At 32.4% G+C, this 20,528-nt stretch overlaps 1 protein-coding gene across 4 annotated transcripts in view; it reads left to right on the plus strand.

Annotated features, from left to right (window-relative positions):
* The window catches only part of LRRC9 (leucine rich repeat containing 9), a 184,250-nt gene that overhangs the window by 20,067 nt on the left and 143,655 nt on the right, over positions 1 to 20,528 (plus strand). For 3 of the 4 annotated variants that reach the window (XM_031952674.1, XM_031952676.1, XM_031952675.1), the window contains exons 7-10: positions 3,685 to 3,867; positions 10,553 to 10,708; positions 18,772 to 18,962; positions 20,153 to 20,284. In XM_031952674.1, coding sequence (XP_031808534.1) covers positions 3,685 to 3,867; positions 10,553 to 10,708; positions 18,772 to 18,962; positions 20,153 to 20,284 — 662 coding nt within the window. Of the gene's footprint in view, positions 1 to 3,684; positions 3,868 to 10,552; positions 10,709 to 13,181; positions 13,279 to 18,771; positions 18,963 to 20,152; positions 20,285 to 20,528 lie in introns of those variants that run through there. The other variant, XM_031952678.1, reaches the window with a different exon arrangement.

Here is a 20,528-nt window from a genome sequence, read left to right on the forward strand (position 1 = left end):
GAGGATCCCTGTAATATGAAAGACTGGAAAAATTTCTTGTGGGTCTTTATTCCAAAGGGGACTCATAATTCCTTTCCCTCCCTCACTTCAAGGTATCCCTGCCACAGCAAGGATTATCCATATGGAATTACAAACTCATCCAAGAAGATAAGGAAGCTTTGCAAAAGAAGTTAAGAAAGTAATTTATTTGTGGATTAGGCAAATGCATTAGTTGCAGGACATATTGTTTTCACAATTAGGTGAGCAGTCTAGACCCATGAAGGTCTTTGCCACATAATATTAACCTAGAGACAATAGGAAGCTACTAGAACTTCTAGTAGGGAAGTAACACAATTAAGCTTTTTCAGCAAGAACATCAATTTGGTGGCTGGGTGGAGAATGAATTGGAAAGGAAAAAGATTAGAGGCAAGAAAACCAATGAGGATACTTATGGTAAACTACCACTTAGGAGAGAGGTTACTGCTGAGATAGTGTGACTTTCATATGAATGGGGAAAAAAAGATGGATGTGAGAGATGCTGATAAGATATAGGTGACAAATTTGGCAACTAATTCAAAGTGAGATTGCACAGCTTAGTGACTGAATAAATGGTTGTTTTTCTAATAGAATTAAGGATGGTGTAAAATAATGAATTTGATTTTATACATATTGAGTTTGAGAAGCCTATGGGATGTCCAGATGGAAGAGTCTAGTGAGCAGATGGAGATGATGGATTGGATCTTAAAAGAGATTTGAGGACTTGTAAAGGAAGTAGGGTGGGGAATTGACTCTTAGATCTCAATTCATGCAGGTTTCTCTGAACCTTACTTACTTCATGTATAAAATGAGGAGATTGGATTAAATCTTTCCTTTAGCTTGAAATCTATAAATCTTTTTAGATCTGTGACTTCTGAATTCTAGTGGTTCTCTAGGATGAAATATACATTTTTTGACATTTAAAGCCCTTCACAGCTTATCCCCAGTCCTCCTTCCTAAATTAATTACGTGTTACTCTCATCCTCATACTTTATACTCCAACTACTCTGGCTTTCTTGCTGTTCTTCAAACACAATATTCTTTTTTTTTTTTTTAATAATTTTAGCTTTTTATTTACAAGACATGCATGGGTAATTTTTCAGCATTGATCCTTACAAAATCTTCTGTTCCATCTTTTCCCCTCCTTCCTTCCACCCTATCCCCCAGATGGCAGGTAGACCAATACATGTTAAATATGTTAAAGTATATGTTAAATACAATATATGTATACATATTTATAAAGTTATCTTGCTGCACAAGAAAAATCAGATTTAGAAATAAGGTAAAAATAACCTGAGAAGGAAAACAAAAATGCAAGCAAGCAATAACAGAAGGAATGGAAATGCTTTGTTATGGTCCACACTCATTTCCCATAGTTCTTTCGCTAGGTGTAGCTGGTTCTCTTCATTACTGAACAATTGGAACTCATTTGGTTCATCTCATTGTTGAAGAGAGCCACATCCATCAGAACTGATCATCATATAGTATTGTTGTTGAAGTGTATAATGATCTCCTGGTTCTGCTCATTTCATTTAGCATCAATTCCTGTAAGTCTCTCCAGGACTTTCTGAAATCATCCTACTGGTCATTTCTTACAGAACAATAATATTCCATAACATTCATATACCACAATTTGTTCAGCCATCCTCTGATTGATGGGCATCCATTCAATTTCCAGTTTCTAGCCACTATAAAAAGGGCTGCCACAAACATTTTTGCACATACAGGTCCCTTTCCCTTCTTTAAGATCTCTTTGGGATATAAGCCCAGTAGTAACACTGCTGGATCAAAAGGTATGCACAGTTTGATAACTTTTTGAGCACAGTTCCAAATTGCTCTCCAGAATGGTTGGATCCACTCACAGTTCCACCAACAATGTATTAGTGTCCCAGTTTTCCCAATCCCCTCCAACATTCATCATCATCTTTTTCTGTCATCCTAGCCAATCTGGTGTGTAATGGTATCTCAGAGTTATCTTAATTTGCATTTCTCTAATCAGTAATGATTTGGAGCATTTTTCATATGACTAGAAATAGTTAAAATTTCTTCATCTGAAAATTGTCTGTTCATATCCTTTGACAGTTTATCAATTGGAGAATGCCTGGATTTCTTATAAATTAGAGTCAGTTCTCCATATATTTTGGAAATGAGGCCTTTATCAGAATCTTTGACTGTAAAAATGTTTTCTCAGTTTATTTCTTCCCTTCTAATCTCATCTGCATGGTTTGTACAAAAACTTTTTAACTTGATATAATCAAAATTTTCTCTTTTGTGATTAATAATGATCTCTAGTTCTTTGGTCACAAATTCCTTCCTCCTCCACAGGTCTGAGAGGTAAACTATATTATGTTCTTCTAATTTATTTATAATCTCATTCTTTATCTAAATCACAAACCCATTTTGAACTTATCTTGGTGTACATTGTTAAGTGTGGGTCATTGCCTAGTTTCTGCCATACTAATTTCCAGTTTTCCCAGCAGTTTTTATCAAACAGTGAATTCTTATCCCAAAAGCTGGAGTCTTTGTGTTTGTCAAATACTAGATTATTATGTTATTGACTGTTTTGTCCTGTGAACCTAACCTATTCCACTGATCAGCTAGGCTATTTCTTAGCCAATACCAAATGGTTTTGGTGACCACTGCTTTATAATATAATTTTAGATCTGATACAGCTAGAACATCTTCATTTGATTTTTTTTTTCATTAGATCCCTTGAAATTTTTGACTTTTTGTTCTTCCAGATGAATTTTGTTGTTACTTTTCCTAGGTTATTAAAATAGTTTTTGGGGAGTCTGATTGGTATAGCACTAAATAAATAGATTAGTTTAGGTAGTATTGTCATCTTTGTTATATTTGCTCTCAACCTATCCAAGAGCACTTAATAGTTTTCCAGTTGGTTAGATCTGATTTTATTTATGTGGAAAGTGTCAAACACAATATTCTAAACAATGGATTACAGAGCAGAGAGAGATAATTGAGCACTTCCTGGTCTCCAAAAAGAGCCTGATGATATTTAAAAAAAAAAAAAAAGACCTAAGCACCATATCCCCAGACATCATTTTAAAAATCCTTATTGATAAATATAAGATCATAGAATTAAAGGTGAAAGAGACCTGAAAAATTACATAGTTCAACCCTTTTCATGCCCCTGTGCACCACCATTTTACAGAAGAGTAAACTGAGGCACAAAAAAGCCCACTTGCTCAAGATCATACAGGAAATAAGTGATAAAGGCCAGATTCAAACCCAGGTGATCAGACTCCAAATTCAATGTTTTTCCTCATCCAACATGGCTTTTTGGTAGGAGGAGGTGGGAAGGAAGTGGTAGGAGATCATAAAATCATCAAGTTTGACCCTAAGTAGAAATAAGTAGTTCCATACTCTCCATAAAAATATATTTAATTTTAATATTGTAGAAAGTATTATTTTTTTATGTTCTTTAGCTGAACATAAATTGTTATTTGGTTTTTCAACATATATTTTAGCCACCATAGAATTTATTCACTATAAGAAATCCATCATAGTGGCTAAACTATATTTACATTTTAAGTGCATTTGTGATTCTGCTACATTACTCTAGAAGATGTAACCTCTTTACGTTTTCAAATATCTTCTGTAGAAAGAGGCAATGACTACTAATAAATGCTTTAATTATTATCATTGTTTTAGGAACTCACTCACTTAACCAAGTTATCCCGTTTAAAGGATTTGAGTCTGAATGACCCTCAATATAAGCCTAATCCAGTTTGTATGCTTTGTCATTATTCCACACACGTGCTATATCATTTGCCTCGTCTTCAAAGACTTGATACACTTGATGTGTCACCAAAGCAGATCAAAGAACTGGCTGAGGTAAGTATGTTTGGTTAAGTAATTTCCTTCTCGTAGTTGTCCCACAATATCCATTGAAGAATATAATGAATTATATGACTAATTTAGACCCAATTCTGAGAGATTGGAATTTATGCAATTTTGTAAAGACTTTTGCGAAAAGGTAAATTTTATTCTGCCAAAAAGGTGTGTTCGTTTTTTGGTTTTTTTTTTTTTTTTGCCAGAATATTTTGAATAATCCTTTTATTTCCCTATTTCATTTTGACACATTCAGACTAACCTGCTTCTGATGAAGCACATACTCTATTTAATATTATGTTATTCAGTTCTCAAAGAACTGAATTTACTTGTTTCTGTTTTCTACATAAGGCAATATAATGAAGTCTTACACTCATTAACAATCACTTTATCTGTTATTCCCAGCATGTTCCACCAGTTGGAACCCCAAATTATATGGCATGTATTTTGTCAGATTAGGTTGATTAAATGTGGTCAAGATAGGGACTAGACCTTTGACTTCATTGGTATAAGGAACCCCCTAATTCTAAAAGAACCACCAAAATCTATTAAAGAAAAATTCCGGGTCCTGACACATTTAGAGATAAATTCTGTCAGACTTTTAAAGGACAATTAGTACAACTTTCACAAATAATTCTCAAAAATGGAGAAAGAAAGAATTCTACTAGATTCCTTTTATAAAAGCAGTACCTTAATAACTACACCAGAGAAGTATAAAATACAGGAGCATTAGAGACCAATATTGATTCAAAAATTTCAAATAATGTCCTGCAAAGTGGACTATAGCAGTTCACTCAAGAAATAATTCACCATAACCAAGTTTTATTTAACATGATGAAATTGTGGTTCACCATTACGAAAATAGTCAGCATCATTAATCATGTTAAAAACAAAAATAATCCCAACCACATAATTATTTCTTTTTTTTACTTTTTATTATTATTGTTATTATAGCTTTTTATTGACAAAACATATGCATGGATAATTTTTCAACATTGACCCTTGCAAACACTTCTGTTCCAACTTTTCCCCTCCTTTCCTCCACCCCCTCCCCTAGATGGTAGATAGTCCCATACATGTTAAACATGTTAAAGTATATGTTAAATACAATATATGTATACATATTTATATAGTTATCTTGTTGCACAAGAAAAATCAGATTTAGAAAGAAGGCAAAAATAACCTGGGAAGAAAAATAAAAATGCAAGCAAACAATAATAGAGTACAAATGTTATGTTTTAGTACACACTCATTTCCCAGTAATCTTTTGCTGAGTGTAGCTGGTTCTGTTCATCACTGATCAATTGGAACTGATTTGGATCCTCTCATTGCCAAAGAGAGCCACTTCCATCAGAATTGGTCCTTATATATTATTGTTGTTGAAGTTTATAATGATCTCCTGGTTCTGCTCATTTCAGTTAGCATCAGTTCATGTAAGTCTCTCCAAGCCTCTCTGTATTCATCCTGCTGGTCATTTCTTACAGAAAATAATACTCCATAACATTCGTATACCATAATTTACTCAGCCATTCTCCAATTGATGGGCATTCATTCAATTTCCAGTTTCCAGCCACTATGAAAAAAGCTGTCACAAACATTTTTGCACATACAGGTCCTTTTCCCTTCTTTAAGATCTCTTTGGGATATAACCCCAGTAGTAACACTGCTGCATCAAAGGGTGTGCACACTTTGATAACTTTGTGAGTATAGTTCCAAATTGCTCTCCAGAATGGTTGGATCCATTCACAACTCCACCAACAATACATCAGTGTCCCAGTTTTCCCACATCCCCTCCAACATTAGTCATTATCTTTTCCTGTGATCTTAGCCAACCTGACAGGTGTATAATGGTATCTCAGAGTTGTCTTAACTTACATTTCTCTGATAAATAATAATTTGGAACACCTTTTCATATGACTAGAAATAGTTTCAATTTCTTCATCTGAAAATTGTCTGTTCATATCCTTTGACCATTTATCAATTGGAAGATGGCTTAATTTCTTATAAATTAGAGTCAATTCTCTGTATATTTTGGAAACGAGGCTTTTATCAGAACCTTTAACTGTAAAAATGTTTTCCCAGTTTATTGCTTCCCTTCTAATCTTTTCTGCATTACTTTTATTTGTATAAAAGCTTTTTAACTTGATATAATCAAAATTTTCTATTTTATGATCAACAATGATCTCTAGTTCTCCTTTGGTCACAAATTCCTTCCTCCTCCACAAGTCTGAGAGGTAAACTATCCTATGTTTTTCTGATTTATTTATAAGCTCATTCTTTATGCCTAAACCATGAACCCATTTTGATCTTATCTTGGTGTATCATGTTAAGTGTAGTTTCTGCCATACTAATTTCCAATTTTCCCAGCAGTTTTTTTCAATAGCGAATTCTTGTCCCAAAAGTTTGAATCTTTGAGTTTGTCAAACACTAGATTGCTATAGTTATTGACTATTTTGTCCTGTGAACCAAACTTATTCCACTGATCAACTAGTCTATTTCTTAGCCAATACCAAATGGTTTTGGTGACCGCTGCTTTATAATATAATTTTAGATCTGGTACAGCTAGGACACCTTCATTTGATTTTTTTTTCCATTAGTTCCCTTGAAATTCTTGACCTTTTGTTCTTCCAGATGAATTTTGTTGTTATTTTTTCTAGGTCATTAAAATAGTTTTTTGGAAGTCTGATTGATCTAGCTTTAAATAAATAGATTAGGTAGCATTGTCATCTTTATTATATTTGCTTGACCTATCAAGAACACTTAATATTTTTCCAATTGTTTAGATCTGAATTTATTTGTGTGAAAAGTGTTTTGTAGTTTTGCTCATGTAGTTCCTGACTTTCCTTTGGCAAATAGATTCCCAAATATTTTATACTATCAACAGTTATTATAAATGGAATTTCTCTTTGTATCTCTTGCTGTTGGATTTTGTTAGTGATGTATAAAAATGCTGAGGATTTATATGGATTTATTTTGTATCCTGCAATTTTGCTAAAGTTGTGGATTATTTCTAGCAGCTTTTTAGTAGAATCTCTGGGTTCTCTAAGTATACCATCATATCATGTGCAAAGAGTGACAATTTGGTTTCCTCATTATCTACTCTTAATTCCTTTAATCTCTTTTTCATCTTTTATTGCTGAAGCTAGCATTTCTAATACAATATTGATAGTAATGGTTATAGTGGGCAACCTTGTTTCACTCCTGATTTTATTGGGAATGGTTCCAGTTTATCACCATTGATGCTTACTGATGATTTTAAATAGATGCTACTGACTATTTTAAGGAGGAGTTCATTCATTCCTATACTCTCTAAGGTTTTTAATAGGAATGGGTGTTGGATTCTATCAAATGCTTTTTCTGCATCTATTGAGATGATCATATGGTTTTTGTTACTTTGGTTATTGATGTAGTCAATTATGTTAATAGTTTCCCTATTATTGAACCAGCCCTGCATTCCTGGTATAAATCCTACTTGGTCATGGTGTATTATCCTGGAGATGATTTTCTGTAATCTTTTTGCTAATATTTTGTTTAAGATTTTTGCATTAATGTTCATTAGGGAGATTGGTCTATAATTTTTTTTCTGTTTTCATCCTACTGGTTTAGGTATCAGTACCATGTCTGGGTCATAAAATGAATTTGACAGGACTCCTTCAATCCCTATTTTTCAGATAGTTAATATAGCATTAGAGTTAATTGTTCTTTAAATGTTTGGTGGAATTCATCTGGCTGGGGATTTTTTCTTAGGGAATTGATTAATAGCTTGTTCTATTTCTTTTTCAAAAATGGGACTATTTAAGCAATTTACTTTTTCCTCTGTTAATCTGGGCAACCTATATTTTTGAAGGTATTCATCCATTTCATTTAAGGTATCAAATTTATGTCATAAAGTTGAGCAAAGTATCACTTAATTATTGTTCTAATTTCCTTTTCATTAGTGGCAAGTTCTCTCTTTTCATTTTTAAGACTCACAATTTTTTATTTTCCTTTTTCTAATCAAATTTACCAAGGCTTTATCTATTTTATTGGTTTTTTCATAGAACAAACTCTCAGTTTTATTTATTAATTCAATAGTTTTTTTTACTTTCAGTTTTATTAATTTCTCCTTTTCTTTTTAGAATTCAAGTCTAGTGTTTGATTGGGGGTTTTTTAATTTGCACTTTTTCTAGCTTTTTTAGTTGAAAGCCTAATTCATTGATTTTCCCTTTATTTTATGCAAGTAGGTCTCTAGAGAGATAAAATTTCCCCTTATTACCACTTTGGCTGCATCCCATATATTTTGGTATGTCATCTCATTATTGTCATTCTCTTGGATGAAATTATTAATTGTATCTGTGGTTTGCTATTTCACCCAATCATTCTTTAGGATGAGATTATTTAGTTTCCAATTATTTTTTGGTCTATTTTCCCCTGGCTTTTTATTGAATGTAATTTTTATTGCATCATGATATGAAAAGGATGGATTTACTATTTCTGCCTTTCTGCATTTGAATTTGAGGTCTTTATGTCCTAATATAGGGTCAGTTTTTATATAGATTCCATGAGCTGCTGAAAAGAAAGTGTATTCCTTTCTGTCTCCATTTAGTTTTCTCCAAAGATCTATCATAATACCTAACTTTTCTGTGTTCTATTTACCTCTTTAAATTCTTTCTTATTTATTTTGTGGTTTGATCTAGTTCTGAGAGTGCAAGGTAAAGATCTCCCATTATTGTAGTTTTGCTCTCTATTTCTTCTTGCAACTTTCTCCTTTAGGAATTTAAATGCTACACCACTTGGTGCATATATGTTTATTATTGATATTGCTTCATTATCTATGCTATCCTTTAGCAAGATTCAATGCCCTTCCTTATCTCTTTTAATTAGATCAGTTTTTGTGTTTGCTTGATCTGAGATCAGGATGGCTGCCCCTGCCTTTTTTGACTTCACCTAAACCATAGTAGATTCTACTCCAGCCTTTTACCTTTACTCTTTATATCCCGCCCTGCTTCAAGTGTGTTTCCTGTAAACAGTATATTGTAGGATTCTGGCTTTTAATCTAGTCTGCTATCTGCATCTGCTTTATGTTTACCCCATTCACATTTATGGTTAAAATGACTAATTCTGTATTTCCTGCCATCTTGTTAACCCCAGATTATGCTTTTCTCTTTCCTTTTCCCCTTACCCTCCTCCCCAGTATTGAGCATCACTTGCCTCACACAGCCCTCCCTTTTTTAGGATCCCTCGCCCCCTTTAGAAGTCCCTCCCTTTTCTTAAGCCTTTCCCTTACTTTCTGTATTCCCTTCTATTTAGCCTACCCCTTCCCTTTTTGCTTTTCCCCTCCCACTTTTCAATGAGGTGGGAGAAGTTTCTCTGTAAACCAAATATATCTAATATTTTCTCTTTGAGCCAGTTCTGATGTGAGTAAGATTTACACTATGTTCATCCCCCTCCCTTCTTTCCCTCAGATATAATAGGTTTCCTTTGCCTCTTCGTGAGTCGTAGTTCCTCCACTTTTCCCTTTTTCTCGTACAATTTCCTTTATACCTCTAGATCCTTTTTTATATTATAACAGTAAAACCAAATTATACATGTACTCTTTATATATACTCATAACAGAAATACAGTTTTCAAGAGTTCTTTTTATCTTTTTATGCTTCTTTTGAGTCTTATATTTGGAGGTCAAACTTTTTGTTTAGTTCTGGTTTTTTCATCAGAAATAGATGGAATTTACCTATTTCATTGAATGTTCATCTTCTTTCCTGGAAGAAAATGCTCAGTTTGGCTGGGTAATTTATTCTTGACTGCATACCAAGTTTCTTAGCCTTTCAAAATATCAGATTCCAGGACCTTTGATCCTTTAATCTGGGCGCTGCTAAAGCCTGAGTAATCCTTATTGTGGCTCTTCTGTATTTGAATTGTTTTTTTCTAGCTGCTTGTAGTATTTTTTCCTTAGTCTGATAGTTCTGGAATTAGCCACAATATTTCTTGAAGTTTTGATTTTGGGATCTCTTTCAGTAAGTGATCAATTAATTCTTTCAATATCTATTTTACCTTCTGTTTCTATAATATCTGGGCATAGTGTCTAGGCTCTTTTTTTCATCATGATTTTCAGGGAGTCCAGTAATCCTTAAATTATCTCTCCTAGATCTATTTCCATGTCTGTTGTTTTTCCAAGTAGGTATTTGACATTTTTTCTATTTTTTAAAAAAATTTTTTGGTTTTGCTTGGTTATTCTTGGTATTTCCTTGAGTCTTTCATTTCCATTTGTTCAATTCTGATTTTTAATGAATTATTTTCTTCATTTACTTTTTTATTTCTTTTTTATAATTGTCCAATTGAGTTTTTAAATAAGTTGTTTTGTTCTATGGAATTTTTCCCCCCATCTCACCGATTTTATTTTTTAAGGAGTTATTTTCTTTTTCCCATTCACTAATTCTGTTTTTCAGGGCGTTGATTTCTTTATCCACTGTATCTTTTAATGAGTTACATCATCTCCCTTAACAACTATCATTGTTACCATTGCCATTTTCACAAAAATAATATGGGCTAAATTTTGTTGTTTATCATTTAGAATACTTTGGAATAATTGTGTAGAATGTGTTACAGAAATTGTCTCTGACCACAAGAGTTTCGTTTAATCACTATTTAAGTATATATTTTTAAAAATACAGTTATTTTAAATTTTATTTTCTTCTGTTCTCATTTTCAGACTACAGCAATGAAAAAAATAATGTATTATACTATGCGTATAAAAAGTGTTCATAGGAACCTTAATGAGGAACTTGAGAAGCTGAATGAAAGAAAATGCAAATTGCAGAAATTGCCAGAAGAACGTATAAAATTACTCAGCTTTATTATAAAAAATGTGAGTTTTTTAATATTTTAAAATTCTTGTTAGACTTATTTGGGAAAATACATTAACATTGCAAATTTTCCTCTTCTTGTTTATTGAATAACATACAAAATTTTACTTTGAGCTATTATAAAATAAGTTATTCATTTTATATTTAGAGTATCATCTAGGTTATCTATCATCTAGGCACCACTGTCAGACTAGTCATCTTAAAGCAGAAATATCAAATTCATGCTCTTGTGGCCTTCAAAACTCCTGAGAGCAATTGAACCATATTAAAATGTAACCGGAAAATGTTTATCAAAAATAAATAAAATCACAATAAAATATAAATAATTTCCAGACCTTGTGTTTTTGCCTCATCTGTCTTCCATTATAGGAATGAAATTGCAAGATAATTCTTCACTTCTGTTCTTTAGACTTTAGCTTGCTTCAAGGCTCAGATCAGATTTTAACTGTTATGGGAAGTTTTTCTTGATCTTCCTGGTTTTGGTATTCTTGTTCTCTTCAAATGAATGAGTTTTTCCTAATTTGTTTGCATTATGTATCCTTTAATATAGGGGAGGGGAACATCTGTCTGCAGGTCATATAAGGCTCTTTAGATCATTTAATCTGGCCCTGCCAAGCAACTGCAGGCTATGATGAGCTAAAAGCTAGGTACTAACCTGAGTTTATCAGTTTATACTTTTGTATGGCCCGCAGATGATATTAGAAGTCTCCAAATGGCCCTTGGCAGAAAAAAAGATTCCCCTGCGTTACTTTAGTAGAATGTAATTTCCTTGAGGGCATGGGTATTTTTTTGTTTTTATTATTTTAAACCCAGTGCATGCTTTGCTCAAAGTAGACATTTCAAAAATTTGAATCTATTTGAACTTCTTCAAAAAACAATGTTCTATTTCTAGATTTCAGACTTTGTTACATTCTATACCTAATAATTTACAAAAATATCAGGACAGAACAGATAAAAGAAAAAAGTCATAAACTAAATTGTCTGTATATGAATTATATGAATCTATTAAATACTAGTAAATTTGGTTGAGATAACTTTTCTCCTGCATTTTTATTGAAAACTAAGGAAGCTATAGGCATAATATATTTCCTGGTTTCAGAGCTAAAACATTTCATTCATTTTTAATGCTCTTAGATTATAAAATAAGGTAAGAATTTTTAAGTAACCATAACCTTTTTATTTTATTCTATAATGCTTTTTCTGTTAGAGTATATTGGTTTGTTGTATTTTAAGATCCCTAAGAAGTAGACTGATCACTAGAAGTTTAATAGCTTCCACTTTAAATATGAATTAGGAATCAGACTTTTATACTTGACCATAGGATCAGAGTTTCTGAAGTATTTTTATCTTATTTGTGATCTAATTAAACATTTGAAGTCAAAGCTTTAGATGTATAAAATAGTATGTGTTTATGTATATGTGGGTGTATATATATATATATGTGTATATATATATATATATATATCTCAACAGATGTTTCAGGTCATTTATTGGTGTTTACAAGCTTACTCATATACTTTAATATCAATATTAAGAGCAACACTGTAATAGTGGCTCACATTTATATAGTTTGTAAAGCTCTTTATATATATTATCACATTTGATCTTCACAACAACCTTTTGAAGTAGTTGCTATTGTTATTTCCATTTTACAGATGAGGGAACTGAGACTCTGAGAAATTAATTGATTTACCCAATATCATACAAAGGAGGAATCTAAGTAGTAGATAAAGCACTGGGCCTGGGTCAGGAGAACCCAAAATCAAATCTAACCTCAAACACCAAATAGTTTTGGGACTATGAGCAAGTCATTTGCTTTCTAAGCCTTATTTTCCTTAAGCATCTTCCTTTAAGTACCTTTCCCACATGATTTTTGTGAAAAACAAATGAGATACAGTATTTGTAAAAAAAAAAAAAAAAAAAAAAAAAATTGGCATAGTGACTGGTGTATAGCACCTACTGTAGTTACCTGCAGTAATGCATACTTTTTACCTACTATAATACCCACTATATTTATTAGATAAATGCTCATTGCCTCTCTTCCCTCCTTTCCTCATATAGGTAGTATCTGAGGCAGGTGGCAAAATTAGGTCATCTTGATTCAGCCAAAAGCTTTATATGCAGTGCAAAACTGACTTCTATACTGAATCAGTTCTCTATAAGTTGTTATGCACATCCACATATCTTCTGCTTTTCCTGAAGAAGCAGAAGCCACATCCTCTGAGGAAGAAGTAGCTATTTAGAGATTCACAGGTGCCAACGGGTATGGTATTATCCAGTAAGGTCAAAGAAAGAAGTCATGGGTAATAATAGTTGCAGACTATTGAGGCAACTATATGTTAACCTGAAAACAAGAGTCTATTATCATCTTGGGACATTTGTCCAGGAAGTGACAGAAAACTTCTCCTAATCGAGTCTGTAAATATGACAGTCCCCTTATGGTGATTCATATATGCACAAAACTTTTCTTATAAGTTTATAGAACTTTGAACAACAAATTGAAGATTAAAGGGACACACGGATGGTATTTTCATCACTGTCCAGTAAGACAAATGCAAGAGAATCAGAAAAGGTAGGCAGATTTGTGGAGTAAACAGAAGTAAATAAAATTATCTAAGTATAAGATTTCGATTTGTGAATTATGTTTAAAATATAGGAATGACTGATCTTGTCTAAGTATGTAACATATCTTACAAGGCCAGAAAAAATATTTACCTGAAGCCTTTAAAATTAATCAAAAGTATTTTTAAAGTGAAAAAGAAAGGGAAACAGAAACTTTCCATTTATAGCAACTAAACATGTCATATAGTGTGATTGCAGTATAAGAAGAAATCAGCCAAGTATGTTATGTGGGACAAACAATAATTTTGACAAAGTTTCTTTTTGTATTAGCATAGGTCATGCATTTCAGAGTTGTTGTTCTGTCTGACTTTAACCAGGCAAAGCTAGGCTGGTCAGGTTTCCCTACCATTAGGGAATGGTTCTCTATCAGTTAGTTAAATACTGGATTTCATATTATAAATATATTTCATTGCTCTCTTTTGTTGGATTTGTACTTCTGTGATTTTGAAGGATGTCATTGCAAAAAAGTGCCTTAAAGATTACACTTCAGTGACTGTTAAAGGTACTGCAATTGTGTTGATTTTCAGGTGTTTTTTATAATTATTAAGTCCATAGTAAAATACTTCATGCTAAAGTATAGGAGAAAGTGGGAGTAAAATTGAAAATCACCAGAAACTGCCAAACTGTTATTGTAAAACAAACTAATTAATCCTTAGAAACAGGAAAGCATTTTCAGAGGCACCTGGAAACTTGAGAGCTAATTATTGATCTCTCTATATAAGACATTGATTTCTTGCTGTTAAGAAAACAGCAAGAAAACAAGTAAAAAAGAAAACTGTTTATTACTACTATGAAGAAAGAATACTTTAATTAGCAAAAGACCATCCAAATATTAGAATGCTGAGTATTGGGAAAGGATAGTTTTCATGTAGAAACTAACTTTTGTTCAGGATTATAGGAATATTTTTAGAAGATGGGTGAATTTAGAAGATCTGTGGATCTTCATTAAGTTATGAAAATAACAAAGAAACAAAAAAAGTTTAGGGATTTTTTTTTACTTCCAGTGGACATGGTGAGCTTGTTCTCATTAAGAAAATGATGAACTCTGACAAATATATTGTTATGCTGAGAATCATAATTATTCTAGAATTCCAGAAATGAAGACAAGTAGTTCTAACATGATCTTGCAACATTCTATACATTATGAAAGGTTAAAAAGTTTAAGAGACAGACAAACATGTTTTAATGGGAACCAGCCCAGTTTAAATCCTATTAAAAATCTATGGACTAGGGGCAGTACCAGCCCTAGAGTTAGGAGGATCTGAGTTCAAATTCAGACTCAGACATTTGACACTTACTAGCTATGTGACCCTGAGCAAGTCACTTAACCCTGATTGCCTCCCAAAAAAAAAAAAAAAAAAAAAAAAAACCACAAACAAAAAAAATTTCTATGGGCTAACTATGGAAAAACTATTTTTCAAAAATCCAATGTGATAAAAGTATAGTTTTACAGAATTAGAATATGTGTCAAAATCATGTGAACTCAGTGTCAAATCATGTAAATGAAGAGACCACAGCAAAAAGGTGACTTTTACATATTAAGAATCATTTTAAAAGATATAGTAAATTGAAAGGAGTATTTTATAAGTCACTAAGTTTGTTTTATAAAATTACTTTTGTATAACAATGGTTTATTTGTGTACCACTTCAGAATTAGAAATTCTCAGGAGGAAAATATTTGAGAAAATCTGAATTCAAGACTTCAAATGTCAAAGTAGACATTCTTTGGATTTTAGGGTTATAGGAAAAATAAACTAGAAATCTTCAAGGGATCAAATTTTAACTCATAGGTATCATTAAAATAACTTAATAAAATAAGATCCATGACTTGAGTAAAGTTATAGAAAATTTTACTCATATTTAAATGAGTAGCTAGTGGTAGGCTGGATAGAGTACTGAGCCTGGAGTCAGGAAGTCCTACTTTCTAATCTTGCCTCTAAACTTCCTCACTGCATAAACCTGAGCAGGTCACGTATCCTGTTTGTCTCAGTTTCCTTATCTGTAAAATGAGCTAGTGAAGGAAATAGCAAACCAGTCCAGTATTTTTGCCAAGAAAATTCCAAATGGAGTCATGGAGCTGGGCATAACTAAAATCACAAAAATACCTTAATTACAAAACTGGGATATATAAGACCCCTTTGTCCAAGGAACTTAGATTCGTTATCTCCCAAGAGTCTTCTAGATAGCAGTGGTTCCAACCAAGTATCTGTAGCCCTTATTCTAGAAAGCAGCCCCTGAGAAATGGTCTCATAACTATTCTTGCAGGAGGAAAGAAAAAAGTCTTGCCACCAAAGGCTTTGTCAAATGGTTCTACATTAGAAACTGATGTGATATTAATGGAAATGACATTAAAGAAAGGATGTGACTATCTGCTTTTATCACCAAGGGCCATAGAACTTTTTAATCTAATTTGCAACTGAATGAACTCTTCCATAAGTTTTATTTTTCCATTAGAAGATGAGCTGCTCAAGAGCAGGGAATGTCATAATTTTCTATTTGCGTTGCCATGGTTCTATATCTAATAAGCGCTTAATTAAATATTTTATTAATTTAACTTTTTGTTAACTAAATGTTTAGAAGCTGTCTTGAAATAAGGACAGTAATAATAATAATAGCTACAACTTATACACACACACAAACACACATTTGTGTGCATACATTTAATATGTAGTATTTTGCTCTTTAAAAGCACTTTCACATTCCCTGTTTCAATCCCATGAGCCCTTTTAGGTGAGCAAAGCAAAACTTATTATCATTTTGCAGAAAAGGAAATTGAAGCCAAAAGAATTTAACCAGTTGGTAAATTATGTTACCCAAGAAATCTGGCTCCAGACCCAGTGCATTTTCTATCGCACATACCAACAACTTTGGAGTTAAAACTTCATAGTTGAAAATACTTTAATAATTTATCTAGTTATCTGTCTGTGTCTAAATACCTATCTCTATCTATCTGTTTACCGTCTATCTATAATTTATCTATCTGTCTAAAATTCTAGCACAAACTTGTTCCAAAGGCTTCTCCTTTTACTGTCTTCAAACACCTTAGATTCTCAATCTTATCAGCTTGATACATATTTGTCTTTCTTTTGCTTCTGTAACACTGATCTTTTCTGGATCTTCTCTTGTCCAACCACTCTTTCTTTGTGTCCTTTGCTGGTTCATCATCTACAATCCTACATGTGGGTATCTTGCATAGTTCTGTCCTGGGCCCTCTTTTCTCCCTATACTTTTCCCTTTGGTGATCTAATTCATTCTCATAAATTTCATTTACTCCATGACACAGTGGATGGAGTGCTAGACTAGGAGTCAGGAAGACCCAGGTTCAAATCCAGGCTCAGATACTTCCTAGCTCTGTGATCCCCAGCAAATTATTTCATTTTGGCCTTTCTATTTCCTCACCTGTAAAAATGAGGATCATAATAGCACCCATCTCTCAGGGTTTTGTGAGGATCAAATAAGGTATTTGTAAAATACTTTGTAAACCTTAAAGCACTAGACTGATGACTCCCCAAATTATACATCTAGGTCTCTTCTCACTCCTGAACTTGCAGTTCTATGTTTCCAACTGACTGTTCAGTGCCTATACCTGGATATCTCATTAATATCTAGAAATCACTTGTCCAAATACATTTCATTGTCATCCCTTTTAACTCAACTCTCCTCCAGACTTTCCTATTTCTGTTGATGGCACAACTATTCTTTTAATCACCAAGACCAGAACCTTGGAAATAACCTCTCCTTTTTCTCCTAAATACTCTTCATCAGTTGTCAGGTTTTATGTAGTCTCTGCCTTTTACATTCAATCTCTTCTTTCTACATACAATCATCATTCTTGTTCAATTTTCTCTTGGTCTACTGAATAATCCCCCAACTGCTCTCCCTCCTAGTCCATCCTCCATGCTAATGCCAAAGCAGTTTTCCCAAAGCACAAATCTAGCTTACTCTTCCAGCCAGAAATATTAATTCTGTCTCTAATACCCTTAAAAATTATACTTGAAGGGTACCCTTCCAGATTTATCTTATTTTATTCTCCTCTATGCATTCTATGTTTCAAACAACTGACTTTTTAGTACTTAATCTTTGATCTTTCTGCCTTTGTATAAATTGTCCCTTTAAACCTAAGCCCAGAGTATGTTCTCTCTTTACTGTTTCATCTCAGAATACTTCTTCCAAATTTCACCTTAGAGACTATATAACCTGTAGGATGTCTTTCTTGATTCCTCAGACATTTTTTTCCTTATTGAATTATCTTATAGTTAATCTGTTTTACATTGAATAGCACCTAGTTGAATTCATTTGACCTGAGGACAAAGAATATTTTTCACTTCTTTCTTTGTAACTCTGGCATTTATATTGCCTTGCCCATAGTAGATACTTAACATTAGAAAGACCAGATATTTCAATTAATACAAAATTTTTTACGTGGAAATAAAAATGTTCATTCTTCCTCAAGGAATGTTTTAGTTCCTGTCTTATTAAAAAAAATTCTTGGATTTAATTGAATGCTGATGTTATGAAAGTGTTCAATTCAGGTGATTAGGACTGTGAGTATTAACAAGAAATTCATCCATGATGTTAAAAAGGCTATATAGTTTTTTCTGCTTGAGAAAAAAATTTACAAACTAAGGTGACCGTGGCAGCAGAAGACCCCTGACAATGCATTACTTCCATACTCAGTATACTGAGTTTATTCCTTTGTGATACTGTTATTTTATGACATATCTTTTCTCTTGCCAAATAAATTGAGAGCTATGAAAATGTCTGCTACATCTTTTTTGTTCACATAGTAGATAGTAAAATGCTTTACACTGTTATAATTATAAAGCCAAAATCAAACTTTTTGACATCATTTCATGTCGAAGTTCATATTTAATTAGAATTCTTCATCAATGTCAAAACTTTCATGTCATCCTTGATTTAATCAGGGTCAGCAGTTTTTTTATGATGACATATCCTTTGAGAACATTCTCCATACCTTTGAAAATTAGGATTCTAGCTAAAGTGCTAGATTTCTGCTGTACAAAACCAAAATAGATAGTTGACCTATATATTTTAATTCAGTATTTCCAAATATTTAAGATTTATCAATGTGCATGATCCTTTTATTGAAACTGAGTTCAAGTCTTTCTTATCTTAGTGTATACAATCTTTATAAGTTGTTACAACCAACAGAAATTATCATCTGGTAGCTATTTTTCTGATGATGAACTGTAGCGTGGTGCTCATACAACAAACACAGAAGCTACTGATATTTCAGTGACATACATGAAAACTTCAAGATATTTACATACCCATGATGAGTCATGAGTAGGACTTTCGTGTATATTTTAATAAATTGAAAAATATTATTATGTTAAAATATAATATCTATCATACAAATATTCGCTTTATCATATTTTGCTTTTAACTTTGTTATCTGACATAGCATGTTGTTTTTCAACAGCTGGAACGAGAATTAGAGGAACTACAACTAAATGGGAAAATGCACAATGAAAAATCTCATCATAGTAAAAAGTCTCACTATGACAAATCCAAGAATGAAATTCCCATTGAAGAACCAAATTTTGAAAAATACTTTGAAAAGCGAAATGCCCTCCATGAAAGGATAGCATTCTGGAACAAAAAATTAGATGAGTATGTTTGTTGAATTATAGAGATGCTACATTCCAAAATATTATATAAGGCTACAATTGTCAGATATTATAATATGTAGTTTAAAAATTAAAATAAAGTCTATGTATTTAGGGATAGAAAATATTTCCTGCATAGTATTATTAAACAAATTATGAGACATATTCTTAATCTACTAGTTCATTAATATGTGTGGTTATTATTGCCTTGAGAATAGTGGAGTCTACACTTTTTCTTTTCCCATTGCCATTTGGGGATGCTAGAACAGATCCCCAGGAAAGAGGGGGGAAAGGGTACCCTGCCAAGCTTTAGGTTTGAATGTAAATGAGGTGATAAGAAAAATTTAGAGATGTCATTGACCCCAAAACTACCTTTAATTTTTGAATTCACATTATGAATTCACATTTAGTTCACCTGCAGTTAAATCATGTAATTTAGAATCATTTTGTTACTCTTATTAAAGATATTCAAATTTATTTGTTTCAGTAGAACTTACTAGAGAAATATACATATGTATAGATTTACCTAAACCTATATATACATATATGTTTATACATATACACATCTATGTATTTCTGGATGAACAACATATTGCATATACCAATTTTTTGGGTCTAATTTAGCTGTTTAGATATAAACTTTGATCAAAAGTATGCAGCAGAAATAAAAGACATAGAAAATGTGATTATGAATATGACTTTATTCTTAATTATTTCTTAAGTAGGACATCATGTGAAAATGTTAGCTATTTCTTTACAATCTACAAAGAATTTCTGATGCTGTTGTGTTATAAAATTAGTAAAGCTCACAGTGGTCATTTTAATTACTAAGGATAGAATATGTTTTTAAAAATTACTATATCAGGGCAGTGAGGTGGTGCAGTAAATAGAGCACCAACCTTAAAATCAGGATAACCTAAGTTCAAATCTGACCTCAGACACTTAATACATCCAAGCTGTGTGACCCTGGGCAAGTCACTTAACCCCAATTGCTTCAGTCAAAAAAAAATTGGTATCTCCCAAATTTTTGAACCAAACTTTGTTTTTATTTGTGGCTTCTTTATCCAACAAAAAGAATCACAAAATGGTATGTGTGTCACAAAATGCACATGTAAAATTTTTTTAGTTTATACAAATATTATGGCAAAGTAGTTCATTCATTACAGTACCTTTATGTATTTTTTTCTTCAACAGAATTGAAATACTTTATCAGAATGAAGTCAAACGAAAGAAGAAAAAATATGGTTTACTGGTGCCATTTTTGTTCATTGAATTGGAAACAGTAGGGAATATCCAGTTTGAAGAAGGCACACCATCACATGTCTGGTAAATGTTTGAGATTCACTATCAGATTTGTAAATAATTTTTCTTATTTCTCAAATATTCAGACATAAAGGCCATAATTTGAATTGAAAAGATCTGATGTTTTTAAGTTTTAGTGCCAAGGCAATGGTGGATCATAGCTCAAAAACTAAATTGCACCCCCCCCCAAAAAAAAAAGCTGGGAGTAAAGAGTAGAAAGTTGGTATGAGAATAGGCTAACCCACAGAAATACTTGGGAGTCCACAAT

Source organism: Sarcophilus harrisii, chromosome 2, assembly GCF_902635505.1.
Source record: "Sarcophilus harrisii chromosome 2, mSarHar1.11, whole genome shotgun sequence".
NCBI classification, from domain to species: domain Eukaryota; kingdom Metazoa; phylum Chordata; class Mammalia; order Dasyuromorphia; family Dasyuridae; genus Sarcophilus; species Sarcophilus harrisii.